This window comes from Melopsittacus undulatus, chromosome 3 (assembly GCF_012275295.1).
Source record: "Melopsittacus undulatus isolate bMelUnd1 chromosome 3, bMelUnd1.mat.Z, whole genome shotgun sequence".
Classification (NCBI taxonomy): Eukaryota; Metazoa; Chordata; class Aves; order Psittaciformes; family Psittaculidae; genus Melopsittacus; species Melopsittacus undulatus.
The window spans coordinates 35,362,379-35,385,776 of NC_047529.1; the positions used below are offsets into that span (position 1 = coordinate 35,362,379).

The 23,398-nt window shown below is 34.5% G+C and overlaps 1 protein-coding gene across 1 annotated transcript in view; it reads right to left on the reverse strand.

The window, feature by feature from the left end:
* Positions 1-23,398, reverse strand: part of CSMD1 (CUB and Sushi multiple domains 1) — a 1,105,213-nt gene that overhangs the window by 39,918 nt on the left and 1,041,897 nt on the right. The window contains exons 52-54 of the mRNA XM_013130058.2: positions 20,601-20,774; positions 14,295-14,468; positions 10,009-10,182 (exon numbers count right to left, since the gene is read on the reverse strand). Coding sequence (XP_012985512.2) covers positions 10,009-10,182; positions 14,295-14,468; positions 20,601-20,774 — 522 coding nt within the window. The remainder of the gene's footprint in view (positions 1-10,008; positions 10,183-14,294; positions 14,469-20,600; positions 20,775-23,398) is intronic.

The window sequence follows — 23,398 nt, forward strand, 5'->3', positions numbered from 1 at the left end:
ACTAGAACAAAATTATGCTTTTCATTCTACTGATACCTACTTATTTTAGCAATCATCTTGATTATCAGTAAGAGCAGCTCTTTCTTTAAATGATCTTTAGAGGTAAAAACGTATGGAAGTTAATTCTCTTTTGTGACTGTAAAAGTCTTCTGGAATAAACTAGTAAAAACCTTTAATAATTTAAAGGTGAATTAATATCAATTTAACAATATATTTAGAAGTTTTCTGTATTAGAAATTTTATGCTGGTGCAACTAGGGCTCATTGCAGTATTTACGTAGATCCACAGGAAATTTTTAGTAGCATGTTTAGTAGCTTTCATTTAGTATTATCCACATTGTTTTAACTCAGTATAGAGCATTAGAAATTGGTTACATGCAGCTTAAACAGTACACACACTATTACAGTGAGATGTCATTAATGAAAACAAAAAGATAGTGGAAATTTACATGTGAACACATATTACTGGCCTTTTTTTCCAAGCTATAGGACAAGATTCATATTGATTGTCTACTTAACTTAGTTTCTTGTTAACTCTGATAAAAATTTCTTTTGTAAGAATCGTCCTCCATACAATTTATAATTTTAGTTTATTTTTCTGTTGGGATTTTTAGGTCTTGATTTTGTTGGTGGTGGGTTTTTTTTTGTATTTGTTTGTTTCTTTGCGTCCTGGGTTCAGCAGTAGCAGTCATTTTTTCTTCTTCTTAGTAGCTGGTGCAGCACTGTGGTTTTGACTTTCGGCCTGGGAACAGCGCTGATAACACTGATGTCTTTAGTTACTGCTCAGTAATGTTTATTCTGACCAAGGACTTTGTGAGTCTCATGCTCTGCCAGGGAGGAGGGGAAGCTGGGAGGAAGCAGAGACAGGACACCTGACCCAAACTAACGAAAGAGGCATTCCATACCACAACACATCATGCCCACAATGCAACTGAGAGTTTTCCAGAAGGGCTAGCTCACTGCTTGGTCGAGCTGGGTATAGACAGGTGGTATTGTATTCTCTTCCCTTGTTATTTCCCTTATCATTATTATTACTGGTGGTAGCAGCAGTGGTTTGTGTTATACCTTAGTTACTGGGCTGTTCTTATCTCAACCCGTGGCAGCGGGGCGAGCAGGCTGCTTGGGTTACTGACTGCACTTAAACCACAACAGTTTGATTTATTTTTTTGTCTCGGAATAAAATTTCTTGCTTTTTTACTTCTTTTCTCAGACCCTAGATGTTAAATACAAACAGGTTATACTTATAATGCCATGGCTAAAATAATGATTGTTCAGAATCAGTGAAAATAAAACAAAGCATAGGTGGCATTGGTGGTTTGCCCTTTATTTAACTCTTCTTTGTAATAAGTGCTTGAAAACAGAATTGTCTGAATAGCAGCATATCCAACTTTTTTTCCTGGTTTGATTTTATTCAGGTAAGCAAAATAAAACAGTAAAGCCATTAATTTGGGCTCATTATTTAATGGGCTATCAGTTATGTGGATATCTCATCTGGGAGTTGTGTGAACTCCAGAATACTGGAAAGCACTATTTCTTTAACCATGACAGTGAATACTTATTTTATTTCAAGATCAAACTGTTTTATTTAAACAGTGAAATGCTGTAAAGACAAAAAACTTTAAAAATAAAAATAGTAAAATAAACAGTGAAATTACATTTTAGAATTTGTTCAAAAGAAAGAACAGAAATGTTTGTTCCATTGCAATTTAGTGAAAATCATTATTATTGTGCTAAAACATACACTGGCTTAGTTGAAACAGAACATTGAAACTAACCAAATTCTTCTAATTTTAATATTGGAATATTCTGTTAGAAGAAAAACCTAAAAAATATTGGAAATCTCTCACATTATTGAAGATTTTGCTCATGCATGAATAAATTTTTCAAAAAATTCTCCCAATTCTATGGATTGCTCAAACCTTTCTCTAGGTTTAACTTTTAACAACCACTCACAACATCATTCACAACAGCTGTAGTTGTCCCTTTTCCATTTTATAAGTGAAGTTGAGGTTATTAAAATAACACAAAATAGAATATAACTGCTTAAAAATAAAACATTGGTTTAATGAGTAAGCCTGCCAAGTTTGCTTCTGAAAAGACAGTATTAGAAATTAATAAAAAAGAACTTTGTTTCACGAAGATATGCTGCCCTACAGCTACCCAAAAGCAATTCTAACTGAATTATCTTTGAAACATACTGGCAATAGAAAAACTTAATTCTTCATCCAGACCAGAAATATAGAATGTTCAAGGAATATAATACAGAACCAAAGTATCAGTTTTTCTGTGTGATACATTGTTCTCATTCTTGTACCAGTAGTATCTGTTTAGCCAACTCACTGATGAATACAATACAGGATAATCATTCGGTGCACAACGTAAGCATGTACTCTCAGTGACAAAGTTCTTGCTTAATACGCGAAGCCTAATCAAACAATTATGCAAGACAATGCTATCCATCAAGCTAAAAAGTAAACAAGATTATGCTACAGTGCAATTTAACATCAGCTATAGAGTTTTAAGTATACATATACATATATATATACACACACACGTGCTGTTGCTAAAGAGGGCTTTAGTAAGGATTACTTTAGAAAAGAAATTGAGTTGGCCAGCATACAACAGTAAGGCAGTAGTTTCCCTGATTGCCTTTCACCCTGGAGACTCAGTTGTAAATCACAGTCAGAGTAGACAGAGATTGCTTTCTCTCAATGACAGCTGTCAAGCGTTACATGGGAAATGAATTCTGGCACTCTCAATTTAGTCTGCTGAGAAAAGCAGGAGAATGCTTCAAGTTTGCCCTGATGACTTTGGAACCTCACACTGAGTAGATTCAAACCCTTGAGGACAAAGAAGTGAAAAGACTACATCAGAGTCCTTTAGGCAGTTTTCTGTTAAAAAGTTGAATGATCACCAAAAAGTAAGTAATTCACAGTATTTCATCTCTTGTTCTCCTCTTTCTCGCTCTTTCCCACCCTCCCCCCCCAACAGTAACAACGTTAAGCTTCTTTCAGCTTCTTTTTAAAATTTTCATGTCTGCTCAACAGTGGTTTTAAACTTTTTTATTTGAAAAATACTGCATTAATGTTGATATCTAGAACATGTACAGGGACTGGCACTCACAATGACTATGAGTGGAAAATTGACTGTATCACAAATTCTAAGAAACACTGTCTATAAAAAAAGCACTGCTTGTGAAAGCACATTTACAAAAAATGTCTACAGAATTTTAGCAAAGTTTGGTGCAAATCAATAATACACAACAAGAACTTTGTAGGGAAGTAAAGCAAAAAAACCCACAACAAAACAGTAAAAAACCCTCTTCAACTTCCAGCTTCACTTTGCTAAAACCTCAAATACCTAGGAGTATTTTGTTATTTTTTTAATGGGCGCCATTAGAGAGTGATTTTATTGTAATTCTGCCATGTAAATCATAAACCTACAATATTTATTTAGGAAGCAGACTGTTTCATGGTTTTATATATATTATTAAAATCTATTCAAAATCTAAGGTCCTGAAATTGTTTCTGATGACCAAAGAAATTTTCATTGCTGTTTATGCCGTATAAATGTTGCTGATCTTAGTGCAAATTAACACTAATAATTTGCTAAATAATATCGTGGTATAAACAAAACCTTAATAGATTACTAGATTGAATGAAGAATATAGTTCATATTTGCTTGCTTGTGAGATGAAAAACTAAGACACACATCACTTTTGTGTTCCAAAATATTTGCCACTATTGTAAACATGCCAAATATTCTTTCATTGTGACAAAGAAATGCAGTCATGCAATCTTTCTTACATTTTCTATTGGAAAACTTCTGCCAGAGTGCTCTGATAACTAACTAGCTAGCTCTATACTAAAATAAAAATGCAGTAACAAGTATCATAAAAGAAGTTCCATAAACTTGTAGTTATTTTTTTAAGCTTTTAATGGTGCTGGTCCAACTTAACTTTATAAATGAGCACTTTTCTTTGGAACCCCAGATTTACTAATTTTAAAAGCATGTAATTGTCTCTTGGGTACTTTTGATAGCTCTTCTACATCTCCAGCATGAACACAGGCATTACACTAGCTGCTAGATATATGTATGTCATTACCTGTCATTTATGGGCATCTATGTGCAAACAGTATGAAAGCATTAACTTTTGTCACAGTACTACAAACTCTGAGGTTGTATCTTCAAGTCTTTCTCTTTAGATCCTTCTTGATCAGAACACTGTTTTTCACATGGTAGTGGAATTCTATTCAGTGGCCCCAGTAGACGCTCCTACTACATTTTGAAATGTCTTTGACAAATCTCTAGGCAGATGCCACTCTAGAGAGGTGCTGGCATAATTATAAGTCCTATGTCATCTCTGCCAGTTTCAGGTAAATATCTCAGACACTATGACATCTCCCACAGCACCTCACCTTTTTATTTAATTGAACTCAAGCTCTAATAAGCCTTCTGAGGGACATCAACATGAATGGATTAGATATATATAATATTTGAAGTATGCAAGTCTCAACAAAACCTCTGACTTTGAGAGAACAAAATGGAACAAAAAACAATTTTCTCACCTATGTGATGGAAAACTACTTAAATTCAGAGTTAGATGCTTTATCTCTGGATGAGAATTGGTCATCAATTTCAACCTCACCCACCCTTCTATCAGCTGTCATCAGAAAGATTTTCTTGTCAATGAAGGAATGGAACATATTACCACTGGTTCAAACAATATACCCTCTAATGAAAACATGACAAAATTGACAGTTCCTTGTACAATTGAGAATGAACAACTGAGACCAGAATTCTTACTAACAAATAGCCTGGACTTACTGGTACAGACTGCAGCATGTGAGCTAGCTCAAACCCCTGCAACTTTGCTAAACAGATCTTCCCGGTAAAACATTTCTGGTTTTAAGAAACATGTTTTTAATGGAAGAAAAGCTCTTAAATGTCATGTGTAAGCAGATATAATGGACTTTGAAGGGAGCAGCAGCAAAATATATACACTTTTTCCTAATATAGATTATGAATCTGACACTGCCTTATGAGCTGGCAAGTAATAGCACATTTTACCCAGTGCCAAACCAAAGAATTCAGAGCAATAAAATCTCCTCTTGCAAACATCTGCATTCTAGAAGATGTGGTTAAGTGTGGTGTTTAATACAGAAGTTCTTACTTCAAGTATAATGTATGGAAAAATGATCTGCAATGCAATCAGGAGTGCAGAGCCCTTATGATACCATCTGATTCTGTTCTCATCTTGGTGGTTAAGAGTTATTATGAAAAGTAAAAAGGCAGAGACTTGGCTTTCTGTGCTTCCATAGATAAAATGGAAAGCAGTTCCAAACCACTAAGGGGAAAAAAAATCCAACTGAATCTACTTGGTTTAGGATTAGATATTTTCACAGGCAGTTCTGGGTAGAAAATTCAGGCTGCATGAAGTCCTACACAGGCAGGTTTGCTGAAAAGAACAAAGATTTGGCTATCAGAATTTTCCCAATCCATTTGATTCCAGTTTAAAGGCAAGAAAACTGAACATGCCACAAGTTCCATACCAAAAGGTAAAGGCAAAGCCAGAATCCATGTGGAGATGAAAATGTCCTATCTCACAAATTATGTTTTAAAAATCATACTTCAGTGATCAAAATGTTCCAGAAAAGACTATTACAAATCTTCAAATATATATATATACACACACACAGAGGAAGCATCAAAACCAGCCATTTTTTTTTACTTGTGAAAGAAACAGTGGGAACGTGAGTTTTTCTAAGATGCAGGTGTTTTAATGATTATGTTACCTCAGGAGACAGATCCAAAATCCAATATATAAAAAAAAAAAAGTGTTCATTTTAAGGGATTAAAGCTTTTATTTGCTGTGACAGAATAGATGAAATAATTTCTCTTTTATCAGAAAAATGGCATTCTGAAGTAGGGGGAAATAGCACTGTAAAGCAGTTCAGTGCTTTCAGTGCATTTGCCATATATAAACATATTTAAATACTTCTCTTCATACGAGTTTTTATCATATGGTTCTAGGGTAGCTCATATGATCTTTTGTGTGCACTACTGCTTTGACAGGCAACAAGCCTCATAAAATATCTTTGTCAAATTTCCTGCGAGTTAATCTACTGCAGACACAACAGATAGAATCAATGTATTACTGCAAAAGAGTGCCTGAGAACTTCCCAGCTTTATTTTCTAAAAATACTAAAGTTTCCCATGCATAGATAATAGCTCAGTTGCAAAATAAAATAATGTCCTGCAATAGCTTTGAGCAGTAATCTATCTTTTGTAGCAACTGCATGTAGACTCTCAGTGAAGTCAAGTTCATCGCTGACTCAAGTGAACTCTACTGAGGTTTGACAGAAAGTTCATATGTAAAATCTTTGTTGAATTCAATTATACTGGTTTGCCAGGAACATTAATTCCTTTCCAGCAGTATATTTAAAGGAAGATTCACTTTCTTTGTACATAAATTCATAATTCATCACCAACAATGAACTTTAATATGAATGTTTTTTCACGCATTAGATAAAAGGCAATTTTAGAATAAAAGGCATATGATGGAAGAAGTGCTATTACTTGCTCTAGTAAACTCTAGTCAATTAATTAAGAGTGAATTTGATATAAGCTATTTATAGTTGGTAGAATTTTGATTTTTTATTTTTTAACTGTGGATGTAAAACTATAGTTTCAGCATGATTTCATCACTGAAATGAATTTTATTTCTTAAATCTAACCAAAAAGGACTGTTCTTTCATGTAAATAATACCATTCAGGATTTCTTTAAGTCTTTTCAGTAAGAAGAATCTCTAGTCATTTTGAACTATGCAGATTCATCCTTTAATCCAAACTATATCCTGTTATATATAAAAAAGCATAATTATAATAAAAAAGTTATGACAGTTTTCACAGCACATGGTCCAAAAATATTGTATTTACTGAAGAATACTAAATGTTAAATCAAATTCTGCTCTCACTGAAATTATGTAAATTTAATTATGCTACGAGATTACAGGGAGGCATCTTACAGTAGAAAAGACTCCTTTACCCAGATATACACGTAGAATTCAACTGGGTAGATGCATGCAGAGACGTTTTTTGTGGGAGCACCCCATGCCTAGTAAAGTGTTGAATGACAGATTTGATATTACTTTCAGAAAACTAACCTCCCTAAAAAAGATTTCAGATCATAAACTGGCCTGGATCAAATTCAAATTTGTATGATAAAATGAAAAAAGAAAGGGAAAATAGACAGAAGATGAAACTGAAACATTGGAATAACTGTAAGGGTCTTAATTATTTTGGTGTTTTTTTTTTAAAATCTTCAGAGTCTTTGCATTATTTTTATATTTTTTCTCTTTCACTGTCACTTGTTTTACTTTTAAAAAATGTACTTGTATTCAATATAAATCGCTGAGTAAATCAGCTTGTAAATACATTGAATTTAAGTAAAACTGTGCAATCTCTGCCCATGACAGTAAAATAGAGCAGATTCAGACTGCACCTACAAGATCTTCGAAAAACTACAAGATATGTGAAAAAAGTGTGCATTTTCGACAAATAAACATCACTTCAATGTTTAAACAAAACTTCACAAATGAGACAGAGGAGTTTGTTCATTAAACCCTAGCAAAACAAAATGGTATAAAAAGGGGGGAGAAGTACATGAGTCTAAAGAGGAAGAGTTTGCTAACTCCACTCCAGTAATTATACTGTTATGCTTGTTAGCTCATTTGAATAACTTTGGAGGGTAGTGAATGGGGGAATTGCCATCTCTGTATTGTTTTAATGAGAATGAAAGATCTAATTCCACACACACTGAGCTTGAAATTACATCAGCTATCTCTGAAAAAATATGATGAGCTAATCACCAAGGATAATTACTATTCTTAGGAACAACCACTGTAATGCAATATGAGTCTTAATAAACCAACAGGTGAAGATAATGAAGCCACCAATAGCTTAAGTTAACTTTTTTTACATGATCTTTAGTCTCAGTGTGAGTATTCTTACAAGTTCGCTGACTGGAATTTACTTAGGCACATGAAAGACAAGTTACAAAGCACGAAAAGCATATTACTTGCATTGATTTAACTTTTAAGTGATCATTCTTCCAGTGAAAGAAAATACCCAATAAATGCTTACTAGCACTGTATTTCTGGAAACATTATTTATCTGCTTTAGTATTAACCCCTTTCCCAGCAAGCTGTCTAACTTGGATCTGGAGGGTCTAACCAGGGAGCACAACAGAATTCCAGGCTTGTATTCTGAATAATTAGCTCCATTACAGTCCATTTCTGTCTGGAGCCTTCAGAAAAAAAGCATATACAGTATTGCAAAAACTTTTTCCCAAGTTTTTGAGATCTTTCAGTAGATGTTACATAGAATCATAGAATCATAGAATAGTTAGGGTTGGAAAGGACCTTACACGATTCACCTCATGTCCTGCTTTTCACCTCTCTGACAATTTTCATCTGCGTTAAAGCCAGAAGAAATTAAATCTGCCTCAGCAATTCAGAAGAAAACATTTCACAGTATCATAAAATAACATTAAAAAATTGACCAATACGAACTGATTTTAGTGGTCTGATAAAGATACAGGTGTAACGGAACAAAGATTTTGTATTAACTCCTTATTCTGCAACAACAGCCATAGATTGAGGGAAATAAGTAATAACAGTGGCCATGAATGGAAATAGAAACAACAGAGTGACTTCAGGGACTTGTTTCCCTTTGAGCTTACTTACACTTAATTTTTTAATTACTTATTTTTGTCCTTTCCTGATACGCACGTCAGAACATGAACCCTTGCTTTGTTATTTCTCAAACATCTACATCTTACTCAGAGTAGACTACCAATCAAGTTCAGTTATGCCTTTGCAAAAAAGCAATCAGAATTTAATCCTACTTTAACATTTTTTTCTGGAGAAAGAAAAGTGAAGTTTCACATTTAGAAAAGTTATTAAAATCTCTCAGATACTACTAGCAAATAGAGAGGAATTAATAGTGTCTTGATGCACGAATATTCATTTGCATGACTTTTAATAGGTCTAATAGACCATCTATGGAAACTGTACTCTAAAGCACCTAATTCAAGATAGATAGTGTCCTGGTTTCAGCAGTAGCAGTAATTTTTTCTCCTTCTTGGTAGCTGGTGCAGTGCTGTGTTATGACTTTCGGCCTGAGAATGGTTGCTGATAGCAAGTATGTTTTGAGTTACTGCTCAAATGTTTGGTTTGTCCAAGGCCTTTTCTGAGCCTCATGCTCTGCCAGGGAGGAGGGGAAGCCGGGAGGAAGGAGAGACAGGGCACCTGACCCAGGCTAGGCAATGAGGTATTCCATACCATAGCACATCATGCCCAGGATGTAACCGGGAGAGACCTGGAAGGGCTGGAGCTCTGGGGGGATGGAGGAGGTATCGGTCGGTGCTCAGTCGGGCAGGGTGGGGTGAGTTATGGGTCAGTGGCTGGTGAGGTGTTGTATTCTCTTCACTTGCTATTTGCTTTATCATTATTGTTTGTAGTAGTAGTAGCAGTAGTGATTTGTGTTATGCCTTAGTTATTAAACTGTTCTTATCTCAACCCGTGGGGGCTACATTCTTTGGATTCTCCTTCCTAACTCTCCGGGAGTTGGGGGAGCAAGGGGGGGAGTGAGTACACAAGCTGTGCAGTTTGGTTTTAAACCACCACAGATAGCCAACTGTGATTTATTCATGTAATATAACTTTTGTGATGCAAAGTACACTTTACACATCATGTATATAGACATAAATGACATGGTAGGGATTGAAGATTGAGAACTCTGAGGTAAAATACTGAAAAGCTTAGGCCTCCTCAATACTCAGCCTTAAGTCCATTTTCCAATATAGAAATGCAAAAACTCATGTAAAGGTGGCAATAAGCGCCTAAAAGTCAGTTTTCTGAATTATGTTTCAATATTTTGAAGGCACAGCAAAGAATCCTGCCTGAAGTAAGTCATTAGAGAGCAGAGAATGTATGAGGTTTCTTACCTCGGCAGTTGGGTAAAGGGCTACTCCACTGCCCATTGCTCCGGCACTGTGCTCGAGATGCACCCTGAAGTAAGTACCCAGTGTTGCAAGTAAAATTTACAACATCATTTAAATTGAATTCACTGCCATTAGTCATTCCATGAGCTGGATTTCCAGGATGTCCGCATGTGATCGCTGTTAAAAGAAAAAGAAAAAAACCAAACAGGCTAGCATTCAACTGAAAGGTACTGAGTTCCATGGAGTCACTTACAGGTTTGAGTTCCTTGTTGTACTTGTTTGGTTGGTTTTTTGTTCCTTCTGAATTTTTCTTTCATATTTATAAAAGAAATTTAAGAAAAAGTAGGATGCATTTATTCAGGATTCTTAAGTGCCAGGAGAAAAATCTACATTTTTCAATAAAACTTTCAGAATCTACTTTTTATCTTATGTTGAAATTGTAACATAAATATTTATACATATTTTTTCATTTGACACCCATTTGATATGTATCAGGTCTTAAAAAATGTAGAGTTCACTATATTTCCTACTAATGCAAATAAAAGAAAATATTTTTTTTTTCCTGCAAGCTTTAAAATGTAGTAGAGCCAAACAAATTGAATTTGATGTACTGCTTCAGAGCATTCTGGCGTTCTGAAGCACTTCTCTTCCAAAGTTCTTAAGCTGCTTTGATGAAGAAGTGATGCTTTTAAGCAGATTTTCTTATGGCAATAGAGAAATTGTTAGGAGTAAGTTTTTCTCATTATGTGTATTACATGTGTTGATTAAACTTGAATTACACTTAAAAAAATACACATCTTACGGTCAAGCTCTAGCTTTCCACATGACAAACCAATAAAATAGTATAGAGAAATACAGAAAAGCATAGATACTGACAATATAAAATCAGAATGCGTATATATGTATATATGTATAAAAACATACAATTTTTCAACATTGTGTTAGTGATATTTATCTTACTCAAATAGATACCCTATGCACATTTATCTTTAGCTATATTATTTTGTAGTCTGTTTTTCTGTTGTGGGTTTTTTTTCTTTTTTTTTAATTGAAGAATAATGTGAAAAATAATTTAAATGTATTTCTTTTTATTACATACACAGTTCAACTGTGAAACATTCTTTTCAAGAGTACCTGAGCTTACGGAATTAAACTGGACAACTTCCTGTATACAGACTTATGCATTTACACTTAAATTGTTTAAATAAATCTACTTACACCACTTGAATCCTTTCTGTACTATTTAATTCGCAGCATTTTAAGGTGAAAGCCAAAACAGCAGAATAAAGTCTTACTACATGCACAGGATCAACTTTATTCTAGCACAGTTGTTTCATTTTTTCAACTGTTACAGATGATTAAGTTTTAATAAATAAAACAATTTCCAGGGGCATAATAAATCAGTTAACATAGTTCCCATATAAAAACCTATTAAAAAAAATTCTATTACCTTAAACTTTCTGCCATTTCATGAACAAATTAAATGACATAGGTTTTAACGATATAAAATTTAGGTCTCTTGTAAAAAGTCTGATAATGAAGGATAATTCCATTCAGTTGCCTTTTCAACAGAAGCATACTTCTAGTAAGACTACTCAGTCAGCTCGCATTTAGACCTTGTTATGTTTGACAGGATTCTCTCTTTTGTAATGTTTTCCAGAAACTAAAGAGCTTAGATGCTCTTAATCACTGCATCTACTTCTGCCACTGCTCCATTGTAGTTACTAGATATCACTGACCTGTTGACCAACTTTGCAATGCCTGGATTCATAGAGTAGACAGTACTTCAAAGCATTTTTATTTTTTAAGAAAAAACAAAGTAGATAATTTTGGCATGATTGTGTTTTCATTCACTAGGCTTTTATGCAATCAATTTAATAGTCTGCCATAGCAGTAGCTAAGACACTTCAAATAAAGTTTAGCACCGTTGGTTTTGTATCATCTAAATGATGAATTATAAATTCTCTCCTCCGTCTTAATATAAGTAACTGCCCTATGCATGCATGCAAATGCATGCTTGTATACCCACACATACACTAAATGTGTCATGGGAAAACAGATGCACTTAGCATGTCTGAAATTAATACTCACTAAGGAATTACAAGTTTGCCTATTATACTGCCAAAAGACCAACCCACTTAATGTAATATAACTCTCAAATATATACTCCAGTCTTTAACATGGTGCCTTTCTTAGACCCTGGAGATTCCCATCTCACCACAGAAAATACGTAACACAGAAAAAAATGAGTGGTAGTACTGACAGTACTTGGACAACCAAAAAAATCCAGTCTAATTTTCCAGCTATATAACAAAGCCTGTGTTTTGGCCATCATTAATACAGTACAAAAAAAAAAAAATCAATATTTTCATTTTAAAAGTTACTCACAAGGAACTCATCAGACACCTTCATATTTCCTGTTAACTCTCAACAACCAGCAAGTGAAAAGATCTTTTCAGAGGCTGAAGTGTGGTCCAAGTGGTTATCCAATAAAGAGATAGGGAAACACCTGAGTGTCACAAATCATGCAAGATAAAGGAGGCTGACACTCATGTGAGACTAAGAAGCTAAAGTAGTAATGGGTGGGGTTCTCTGAATATTTAGATAATTTCTAAGATTACAATGTCTAGTACTTACAACTCTGAAATTCGTTTCAAAGCTGATCAGAAAAATAAAAAGACACATGATCTTCTCTTAAAAATCTCACAAAATTAAGGCCAATTTGTGATTAATTTTCAGGGGCACAGCCTGCAACTTCTTTCTAGTACCTTCACCATATTTCTAGTTCCTGATCCACCACTGCTCACTCAGAAGGCCATTTCAGTATAACATTAGAGAGCACTCTCTAGTATTAATAAACAGTATGTTTTCGTTTTCCATCCTAGAAATAACAGAGCCATTTCTACGAAGCTCGGATACTGACTTAAAAAAAAAAATAAAAAAAAAAATCATCTTGTATGGCTTTTTAGTCTGGCAGAATTATAAGCAAAAGAAAACCATGCTGTAATGGAAAGCATTAGGCAACCTGTAATGACAGAATTTGCTGCCAGTTATTCTTAAATCAGTAATGATAACATCCATTCAGGAAGAAACAGCTCCTGCATCCCTCCCCTCAACCCTCAGCTTTGTCCCTTTCTTTTGAGGGGATTTTTTTCACTGCATGGTAAAATCAATCTACTAAAAGTAATACTGCTAGGCGGTGGCATTTCTCCTTTGATTAATATAAATCACTTGAATATATAAATAGGATTTTAAAAGGACAATGAGACTTGTTAGATATTTCCTGCAGCTAAGAAGATAAGTAGGGAACATTTTAAAATCTAATGATTTATCAGTAAAATATTTTCTCAGAAATGAAACAAAAAATACTAACATGGATTGAACAGAAAAGCTGATCATCTCAGTGACTATGTGCAGACAAAAATACTTCTGTCTGAATTGCAGACATCTCAAAAAAACTGCAAAATTGAAATAGTTGATATAAGTGCTTCATTAAAAAGAATAAGCGTGGTATAAAAATGGTGAGACATTGAAACTAAAAAAGAATAATTAAATCAATTACACAATAAAATAGTAAAATAAAAATATGAAAAATCAGACTTGTCTGATTAAATGGCTGATGCTTCAGAAAATTTCAGAAAGCCTACCATGTAAATAAGGAAGTAAGTAGAGTAGGAAAGACTTAATATTCCAGCAATTAATAATGGGATTTTCAAAAGCTGGTGAATTCAGAGCAAAATAAACACTACTAAAGGGTATAAAATAGCTAACATTTTTCCTAACTATAATTCAATACCCTGCCTGGACTTGCATCAGTAAGTATTAGGGGGGCTACTTGGAAAACTGGGCAGTCATCAAAACAGTACAGATGAACAGTATTTCAGCTTTACCTAATAAACAATGAAAACAGGTTAAGAGGTTTGGGTATTTCTGCTGAAAAAGTAAGGGAGAGGCTCAGTAAACCCACACTTGACATAGAAATTATGCTGAGAGAGAGAGAGATAAATAAAGTTATACAGTTGCAGGCTGTTGTTCAATCCACTTCACTGCCTATGTCAACCTGTTTCTGAAACAACAAAATCCAGAAATTACTGGATATAGTTATTCAGCCTGTGCCAGGCTACAAACTGGATTAGATTATCATAATGCCTCTTGTAATTGAAAACAGGTCCAATAAATATCCAATCTGAGCTTCTCATTCAAACAGCTCTGAACATCCAATCTACTGTTAATGTTCAATTACATTTAAAATAATAGCAATAATTAAGTGAAAAATTAATTATACTTACGGACACAAACAGGAGTTTGTCCAGACCACTTGTGATCCTGCAGGCAAATTCTGACAGACGTACCAACAAGTCGAAAGCCAGGATTACACTGGTAAACTACAGTATCGCGATAACTGAAACCATCTCCACTAATATGACCATTTACAATTGGGTCTGGAGAACCACAGTGACCAGCTACAATAGAAGAATAACCCATCAAACCCATATATTCTTATAAACTTTGTCAACATTATAAGAATGCTGATAGGAAAATAAAAGTTCAACCTTGCTTTCAATGAACAATATATTAGACTCTGCATTGTACAGATCAAGTTCTGAGATGCAAAAACTACACGATATTTCTACTTTTTTTAGGGTGAAGTGATATTCAAATAGCTTAAATTTTCATTTGTACAGTTTCTGCAGATTCTGTTGCAGAAATGACATTATTTGTCAAAAGAATAACTGGAAAATGTAAATTACAAATGTCTGAAATTACAAATCGGTTTAATTGCTAGAAAACTGATAATTTCAGCATTTTCCCCCCCTACCCTTGGCAAGGTTTCTTTTTTCCTGAGAGAAGCTTGAATTAAAAGGTCTTTGAATGTTAAATCCATTCTATTATTTCATCATAGAATTCTGATTTCTATTATTAATGATTTGCCTTGAACTTTGTAGATCTCTACTAATGAATTAAACATGGTTGAGACCATTACCTGGCAGAGGCCAAGCAGCACAGAGCAGTCTACATCCATAAAATGAAAATCTCTTGCCCTCCAAACCAGCACAGCTGGTAACAAGCTGCCTACCAGGATCAGTACTGCTGTAAGCTAACTGGATCCCTTCTTGGAAATTGTCTTGCAGAATTGTAGCCAAAAAATGTCTAGGCATTGTTATAATGAATTAACAGGAGAGATGATCAAGTGTCATGCTCATTACCATGTCCTGGTGCTGTTATTTTATTTGAACATAGTCCTTGTTATTATGCATATCCAAGAAACAACTGATTTCTCACAAGTACGTCTTCAGACATTAGTAGACAGTTCCTAAGACTGCAATCAAATGTAAATTAACAGATAATTTCTGTGGGATCACAGTCAGCCTACAGCCTTTATGAGAAGAAATACAGAGTTATTTCAGATATGTATATATGTCCCACTTAGCTGTATTAGCTAATTTAGTCCCCTATTTATATTTCTTAGAAATTTTCTGCAGTCTAAATAATTCCCTGCAAAATGCAGGCTTGTACACAGACTTGAAAGAAAAAATAAGTACTTCTTCAGCTAAGTATATCTTGTTACATTGAAATATTTCCTAACATTCAGTTCTAGCTTCTACAGTGAAGTTCATGTTTATTTATTAATGGTTTTTGGTAATTGTAGACAGTGTTTTTATTCTGTTCACTTTTTCAAATGATAATCACCTTTATTTTATTTTCACTTGATTTTTAGGTAAACTGGTATATTTAATGCAATTTCTGTGCTTATAAGTTCATATGCGTATCAAAATTACAACTCTTCTTTATATTGCTTTCCAATTTGGTCAGAACACTTTGAAATAGTCACTTTTTCCAGATAGATGAAGGCATGGAAAGGAAGGAATGTCTACCAGCACTGTTTTCTCCTTAGTTATATCAACTGCGGTCAAACAATACAGGATGCATTACTCCAGGGTAATAGTACTCATGCCACAAAGGATGCCTTTCCTGAGATACAAAAATAAGGAGTACTCAGATGGCCTGAGATCATAAATTGATTCTACACAGACAGTGGGTAACATAAAGCGATACCTATTTCATCTATAGCTGTCCTGAACTATATTCATGCATGTACAGTATAGGTAAAAAGCATCTCTGAGTCTTTATCATTCCTTTGAAATGGAAAGGCTCATTTAGAGCTCCCTGAGTGTTTGCCTCCTGATTTTCACAGGCTTCAGGTAAGTCCTAAAGGCACCTCTGAAATAAATTTGGAGCATGCTGTCCTTGAAATTTAGGAATACACACCTGGTGGCATTCACATCATTTGGCTTTAAAATTTAAGAATTTGCCTTCCTGAATAGCTCTCTGGAGGAGCCTGCATAGTTCCATTGACCGTGTTGGGAATGTAGGAACTTAGATTGTGTGAGAGAATGTAGAGAAGTGGTTTAGTAGCAGACACACAACCCTCTGTAGTGTGTGCGTGGTAACTCAAATTTAGATTTTCACCCTTAAGAATTGTGCAGTATTACTGGCACTATAGAGTTTGTCAGAATTTGAAATTAGCAAAGACTAAATAATCATTAACAATGTTCCAGCTTTAAATGTGGTATTTTTTGTCTAGTGAGGTAGACATTGATACATTTAACTGTTCTAAGCACAGGGCTGCATTCAACAATGTAATTAATAAAATAGAAAAAAGTCCATCAAATATTCTTAGAGAAACACTTGGGAAGTATCACAAGACAAGCTTTGCTCTTACTGCAGTAATAGCTCCTGCAAGAGGTCCTGTGCTCATTCCAAGCAGGAATAGGTCTCTTGAAATTTTTTAAAATGCAGATATGTGGAAAAAAAAATTGTTTTAGATATGACCTTGGGGATAAAATAATAGTAATGGAAACCAATTTCGATGCATTAGTAAAAAAAAAAAAAAAAACCAAAACCCAAAAAAAAAACCAGACAAAATCCAACAGCAAATCACTCCTGGAGAAGAAAAGGATGACTTCATGTAAATGAAATTCAAGCTGTATATAGAGACAGCCTTTCCTAACTATGATATCTAGTAAATCTATTACTGTTTTGCAAAGAGTCAAAAGCTTCACTGTGTGTAGTTTTTAAGCTGACTTCAAGAATAAACTGGTATTGTTAACTATGTAGGTCCTGTACTGATGAGTTCTTTTCCATCTCTAGACTATTTGAATCTCAACTTATGGCTACTGTAGACAGTTAATCTTCTGGAGTGTTCAGGGGTAAAATAAATTTCTCAGTAGTCAGGATAGAAGAAAATTCTTTTTCTGGCCTTTCACAGGCAAGAGTTATTTATAATACAAACAGAATGCATTGAGATTTGTGTATTTAGTTTTTCTATGTTGGCAGCCAAATTATCCTGTGTTTATAGCCTTTCAAAAAAGAAAAGCAATACATAAGTACTAAATACTATTACTATTGATCAGATGATGAAGTGGTATTTCAGGTTAGTTAAAATGAATGAATGCTAACACATATCTTTACGTTTGAAATAATCAAATGCAGGTGTCAGGCATTACACTAGCAATGAATGGTATATAACACACTGCAGAAGCCTGAGGGGTAAATATAGCTTGCATGTTTGCAAAAGAAGAAACGGCTGTGGAAAATATTCCTACACAAACTGTCTTGGGTGTGTTGGATCTTCGCAGTTGCAGTTCCAACATCTTTTAAACATCAGTCAGCATCAGTCCAGGATAACCTAACACCAGTAGGAAGCTGATGTATCTTCATATGTGAACCTCTTATATAGTTCTACTGTGGAATGGATGAACTTATGTATGTGAAAAAGTAATGCTGAAGCATAGCATTCTCCTAGCCAGCACCTCAGTGGATTTCTTTTCCCTAAGTAAAAGAAGATTCATTTTACTCCTTTACTGCTCTAAATATCAAAAGAAGTAGTAATTATACTCCATTTATGCCATTATTTCCTACATCAAAATGACATAATTCTTAATACAGCATATTTTGAACTGTAAAATAATGTGTATGGAATTGAAAATATACCAAACCAAAGAAATGTTTTTCCTGTTGACAACATTTGCAAGAAACAGCTACATCTTGCTGGGAACTCACTAATAATGAACTGCCATTTAGAAGCTAGGTTAGGTCTGTGAGACCTCTCTACTTCTGACCACTCTATCGTAAGAGATGACAAGAATATATTTAATAAAAAAAGTAAAACAATATTCACAAAAAATGTACTACAAAGATTACTGTTGTAAAATGAAGGAATCAATCAGAAGTACATAATTAAAGGTTATAAAATCTTAATTCAGGTCTGTATTACATGATCTCATGCTATTTTTCTTTTTCTTAAAGATTCTGCCTTCATTTTACTTGCTGATGGAGCCTAACATCTGGATTGAAAGAGGAAAAGGCAATTATCATGGCAAGTAGGACACATAGGACACAAAGACTGAGATTTCATCCCTGTCTCAGAGAGAAGACTCCCACATCTCTGTATTTCACCCAAACCCCATCAAATTGTATGTTCTATTCAGAGGAAGAACAGAGTTAATAACACCATTCTTTTTCACCAGTTAGATTATCACGCTTTTGTCTGTTAGGGCATTACTGTTTTGTGGTTTGCAACCTGTTTCAAAATATTTTCTCAATTTTCAGGTATTAAAAATGTCCAGAAATGCAGCTTGTTGTCAGTAGTACTCTGGTAAAAATCATGTTTTTCTAATGATACTTGCTTTTCTTCTTTCTTAAAAATCTGTTAAGATGAAATTCATGATACTGGAAAATTGTTATTTTGAAGACATGTTTGAGGTAGTATGTGATTCCATCACACCCAGTTACTGTGATGCCAATATTCTTTCCTTTTAATAGAATATTCTACCAGGGGAATGATTCTGTGTTTTAAAATGCAGCTCTGATTGTCTATGTTTTGCTCAGGGAAACTGCAGCCGTTTATTTTGTTTCTGCACCTCGGTGAAAGCATGCACTCAAAGTTCAGTAACTGCAAATACCCTTGATGATGGTACTATGAATTACCTTTGCTTAGAAATTTCAGGCAAAACATCAGAGTACCTAATTACCGTTTATGTCTATAAGGTAATAAGCACCAGCAACCTCATATAGAAAAGACCACATATCTGTTTATCTGAACATCGAAAGAGAGTGACACTATTAACACTGAGAAATTTAAGAAAGGGTTCAAGTGTCTGAGAATGCTCAGCAAACATTCATTATCAGTTCTTCAGGTACATTAAAAGTTCCTTCTCACAGATGCATATTGACACTGACTTACTGTAAATGTACATATCATGTTCATTATGACTTGCTTCATGGAACTGACACCATCAGGGATTCTTTTAATGTGATGTTTTGAAAATAGCAAGGTCAGAGGAGATAACTGTAATTTTATTTTTCACATGCAGAATTGTTGTGCTAATATACTTTTAAAAACTTCATGTTTCTATGGAATGGGAGGAGAAGGCATTTTCTAAGAAAATAATCAGCATAATTTATTTAAAAGCTTTAATTCAAATGTTACTGTTAGACATCTATCTAATTAGTCAAACAAGTTTACAAAAAATGAGTTCTGGATAGAGAATAATTTCTGAAAAGTCATTTTATGGCTACCATTTCCTTATAAAACAATGCTTTTACTGTTTCATTGCTACAAAAAAATCAGGAATATAGATTATACTGGATATTGATATATTAGTTACTCTAGTTGCTCTGTTTGATGGTTGATTTTTTAAAATAAATTATTTTCTTTGAATAACAATTAAATTCTTGCATATGATATGTGGTTAATCTATTTTGTTTAAAATGTACTAGATAAACATGGAATACTATGTGTTCTACTAAAAGCATATAGATAGGCAGCAGAGAAGAAAGCTGCTTTTCAGGTGAGACTGAACTCTGGAAAAAAGAGATTCCTCCTTTCCTGAGATTGACTGAATACATTCAGCTGAGAGGCAAGAAGGAAATATGTAAAATGAGGGTAGAAAAGCCAAGTAAAAGATTCCAGAAATAAATATACTGACCACAACCAAAAACTATACCCACTGTTGAGTACACAACTAACTCAAAGGCTACTGAAAAAGAAAAGATTTTATATGTATATATGAGAAGTGCAAACCAATATGAGTGGATCTGAAGAATGCAAGAGTCAGGGTGAGAACCTACAGTCCAAGCTAAATGCATCTCAAGGTTTGGAAGGGTGTTGCTTTTGTTTTGCTTTGTGCTCTCTTGTCTGCTTCCCTTGACTAAATGCTCAGTATGCTGAAAGATATTAGTAGCTGGAATGCATCATAAACACTTCTGAGCTGAAGCTCATCTTCCAGTTCTTCCAGTTTCATCTTCCAGTTTCATCAAACACTCTGACTGCTTTACAAAGCAAATCAAAGTATTGCAAATGTGGACAATGAACTGATCCACTTAAAACACCCTCCTGGTCCAAAAAACCATTCCAACAACATCAAATATAACTGAATTTCTAATAAAGTTATATGCTAGTAGAGTAGTATAAAATCGTATGCAGTACGCAATATTTCTATATTTAAGATACCTTTATTTTTAAATTATTTTGAAATGTTGTTGAATGGTAAGAGCTGAATTCTAGTACTTGATACGACATTTTTTCTTACCTAGGCATTGGGTTTCAGTACCGCTCCAGAGACCATTTGCCAAGCATTCTCTCACGTGGGAGCCAACTAATGTGTATCCTGTGTTACAGGTGAATATTGCAGTAGCTCCATACACTGTTAAGGTTCCAATCTTATTTCCGTTTGGTGGAGATGGAAGACCACCACAGGAGATAACTAGATTAAAAAAATGAACAACAGAAAAAAACTGAAGCATGAAAATACTTTTCATTATTTCTCAGACTGGAAGACAATGTCCCACCTCGCATTTTCTGAAATTATGTTTAAATTTAACATTTTAAAATATTTTAAATAGTTACATTTTAAATATTTAAAAGTAATAAATATAAGAATTGTAGTTCACAGTAAGGGTTTAAAATGATGCTTGATTTGGCAGCACATGTTCTAAATTTGAAAATTCATTAGGATATCTTCACATCTTAACAGCAGCTTTAAACGCAATCTGTATTTGCAGCTCCAAAACAAGTACAAGTACAATAACAACAACATCTGGAACAGCTGAGGTTATAACCCACATGTACATACTCCTGACTACTCTTCAAATATACTTTCCCTGGCCATTTTAGGTGTAATGTCTTTTTAAAGATATTATCTTTCGTTAACAAGTAGTAATCCAAATTGTTATGAACAAACTTTTTTCTCATTCCCCACCACAGCTCATGATCATATAACATATCTGGTAGTCTACTTGCTAAAAATATAAATATTCTGTTTTTTCTAAACTTGACCCATTATCACAGAAACCTTCAGCAGCATCAGCTCTGCTGCAACCCACAACTATTATAGGCACTGAATAAAAAAATTCCTTTTAATAATGTATCGAACTCTAATTTAATTTAAACCATACTATCATGTTTTTGTTTCTAGAAGAATATATCAATAGCATTGTAATTTAAGATCCAGACCAATGCCTTCAAGAGCTTCACTTACATTTTATGTTAGCATAACTCATGGGTTTACTTTTAAAACATGTCAATCACAACTGAACTTCCTATCTGAAAACTCAAGGCCACATTCCCCAATATTTTTTAAAAGTTCATTATAGAAAACAACATGGAATTGGGTAGAAGTTGGATAAAATAAAGTACATGACACTGTGTGATTAAGCCAATGCTTTATTATTTTTAATTACAGTGATTCAAGTTAAAAATAATTAGACTACCTAAATAATGAGCCACCTGACAAGTTAGGCAGCTGTTCAGCATATTCCTAACCAAATAAAATAAATTTACTAGCCAGGTCCCTCTCAATCCTGAACCCCCATAGTTTGATGTTTTGCAATTTCTTTAGAAATACTACTTGAAAGTACATATTGATAAATATAATCTAAATGCCTTACCATCAGTGTTTCAATTAGCTTTCCTGCTACTTTAGAAATATAAAAAGATAGACTCTATATTTATATATCATATCCTTAGCATGTGAATGACAGAAAGAAAGTAAACAGTAGGCTCCTCAAAATCCTCTACAGTGTATTTCTGGATACTAATGATCTATATCCAGAGGAAATATTACTGAACATCTCTTGGAGAATGAAGTTTGCCATAATTCAATACTAATCAGTCCTCTATCAGAGTGATAAATAATGTACCTGTCTTATGAATAAACTAATGTATTTTCAATCAGCAATTCCTTCAGTTTCTGTATCTATCTACCTAATACTTTGTTTTTGGTTAAAAGCATCACATGTGGGTCACCCTTTTTCCTACTTACATAAAAATTCTGTAATCGTAGAAGCTGGTCAAGAACTAGCTTTTCAAAAACTTCTCAGCTGCTGAACAGTAACTGCATACCAGGCACCAAAAAAACCAACCTGTTTTTTTTACCATGTGTGCTCAAAAGGGGCACAATTGCTGTTAACAGAAAAAAAAACTCCACCCTCTAATTTTAAATATGAAAAGAAAACTGATAAAATATCAACAGTTTATGAGATATAAAATAGTCACCGTATTTTTCCAACTGACAGTTTTTCAAAAAGAAAATTTACTCGAAACAAAATTAAAGGAGTAAACCAGAACCAACATAATTCCACACCCCATCATAGAATCATAGAATCATAGAATAGTTAGGGTTGGAAAGATCATCTAGTTCCAACCCCCACCCCACCATGAGCAGGGACACCTCACACTAAACCATACAACCCAAGACTCTGTCCAACCTGGCCTTGAACACCGCCAGGGACGGAGCATTCACAACTTCCTTGGGCAGCCCATTCCAGCCTCACCACTCTCACAGTAACAACTTCCTCCTTATATCCAATCTAAGCTTTTCCTGTTTTAAGTTTTAACCTGTTATCCCTTTTCCTATCACTACAGTCCCTAATGAAGAGTCCTTCCCCAACATCCCTGTAGGCCCCCTTCAGATACTGGAAGGCTGTTATGAGGTCTCCATGCAGCCTTCTCCAGGATGAACAGCCACAACTTTTACAGCCTGTATTCATATGTGAGGTGCTCCAGCCCCCCGATCATCCTTGTGGCACTCCTGTGGACTTGTTCCAACAGTTCCATGTCCTTTTTATGTTGAGAACACAAGAACTGCACACAATACTCCAAGTGAGGCCTGATGAGAGCAGAGTAGAGGGGCAGAATCACCTCCTTCGACCTGCTAGTCACGCTCCTTTTGATGCAGCCCAGGATATGGTTGGCTTTCTGGGCTGTGAGCACACACTGAAGCCACCTTATGTTGATTTTCTCATGCACCAACACCCCCAAGTCCTTCTCCGCAGGCCTCCTCTGAATCTCTTTTCCGCCCAGCCTATACTGTGCCTGGGATTGTTCCAA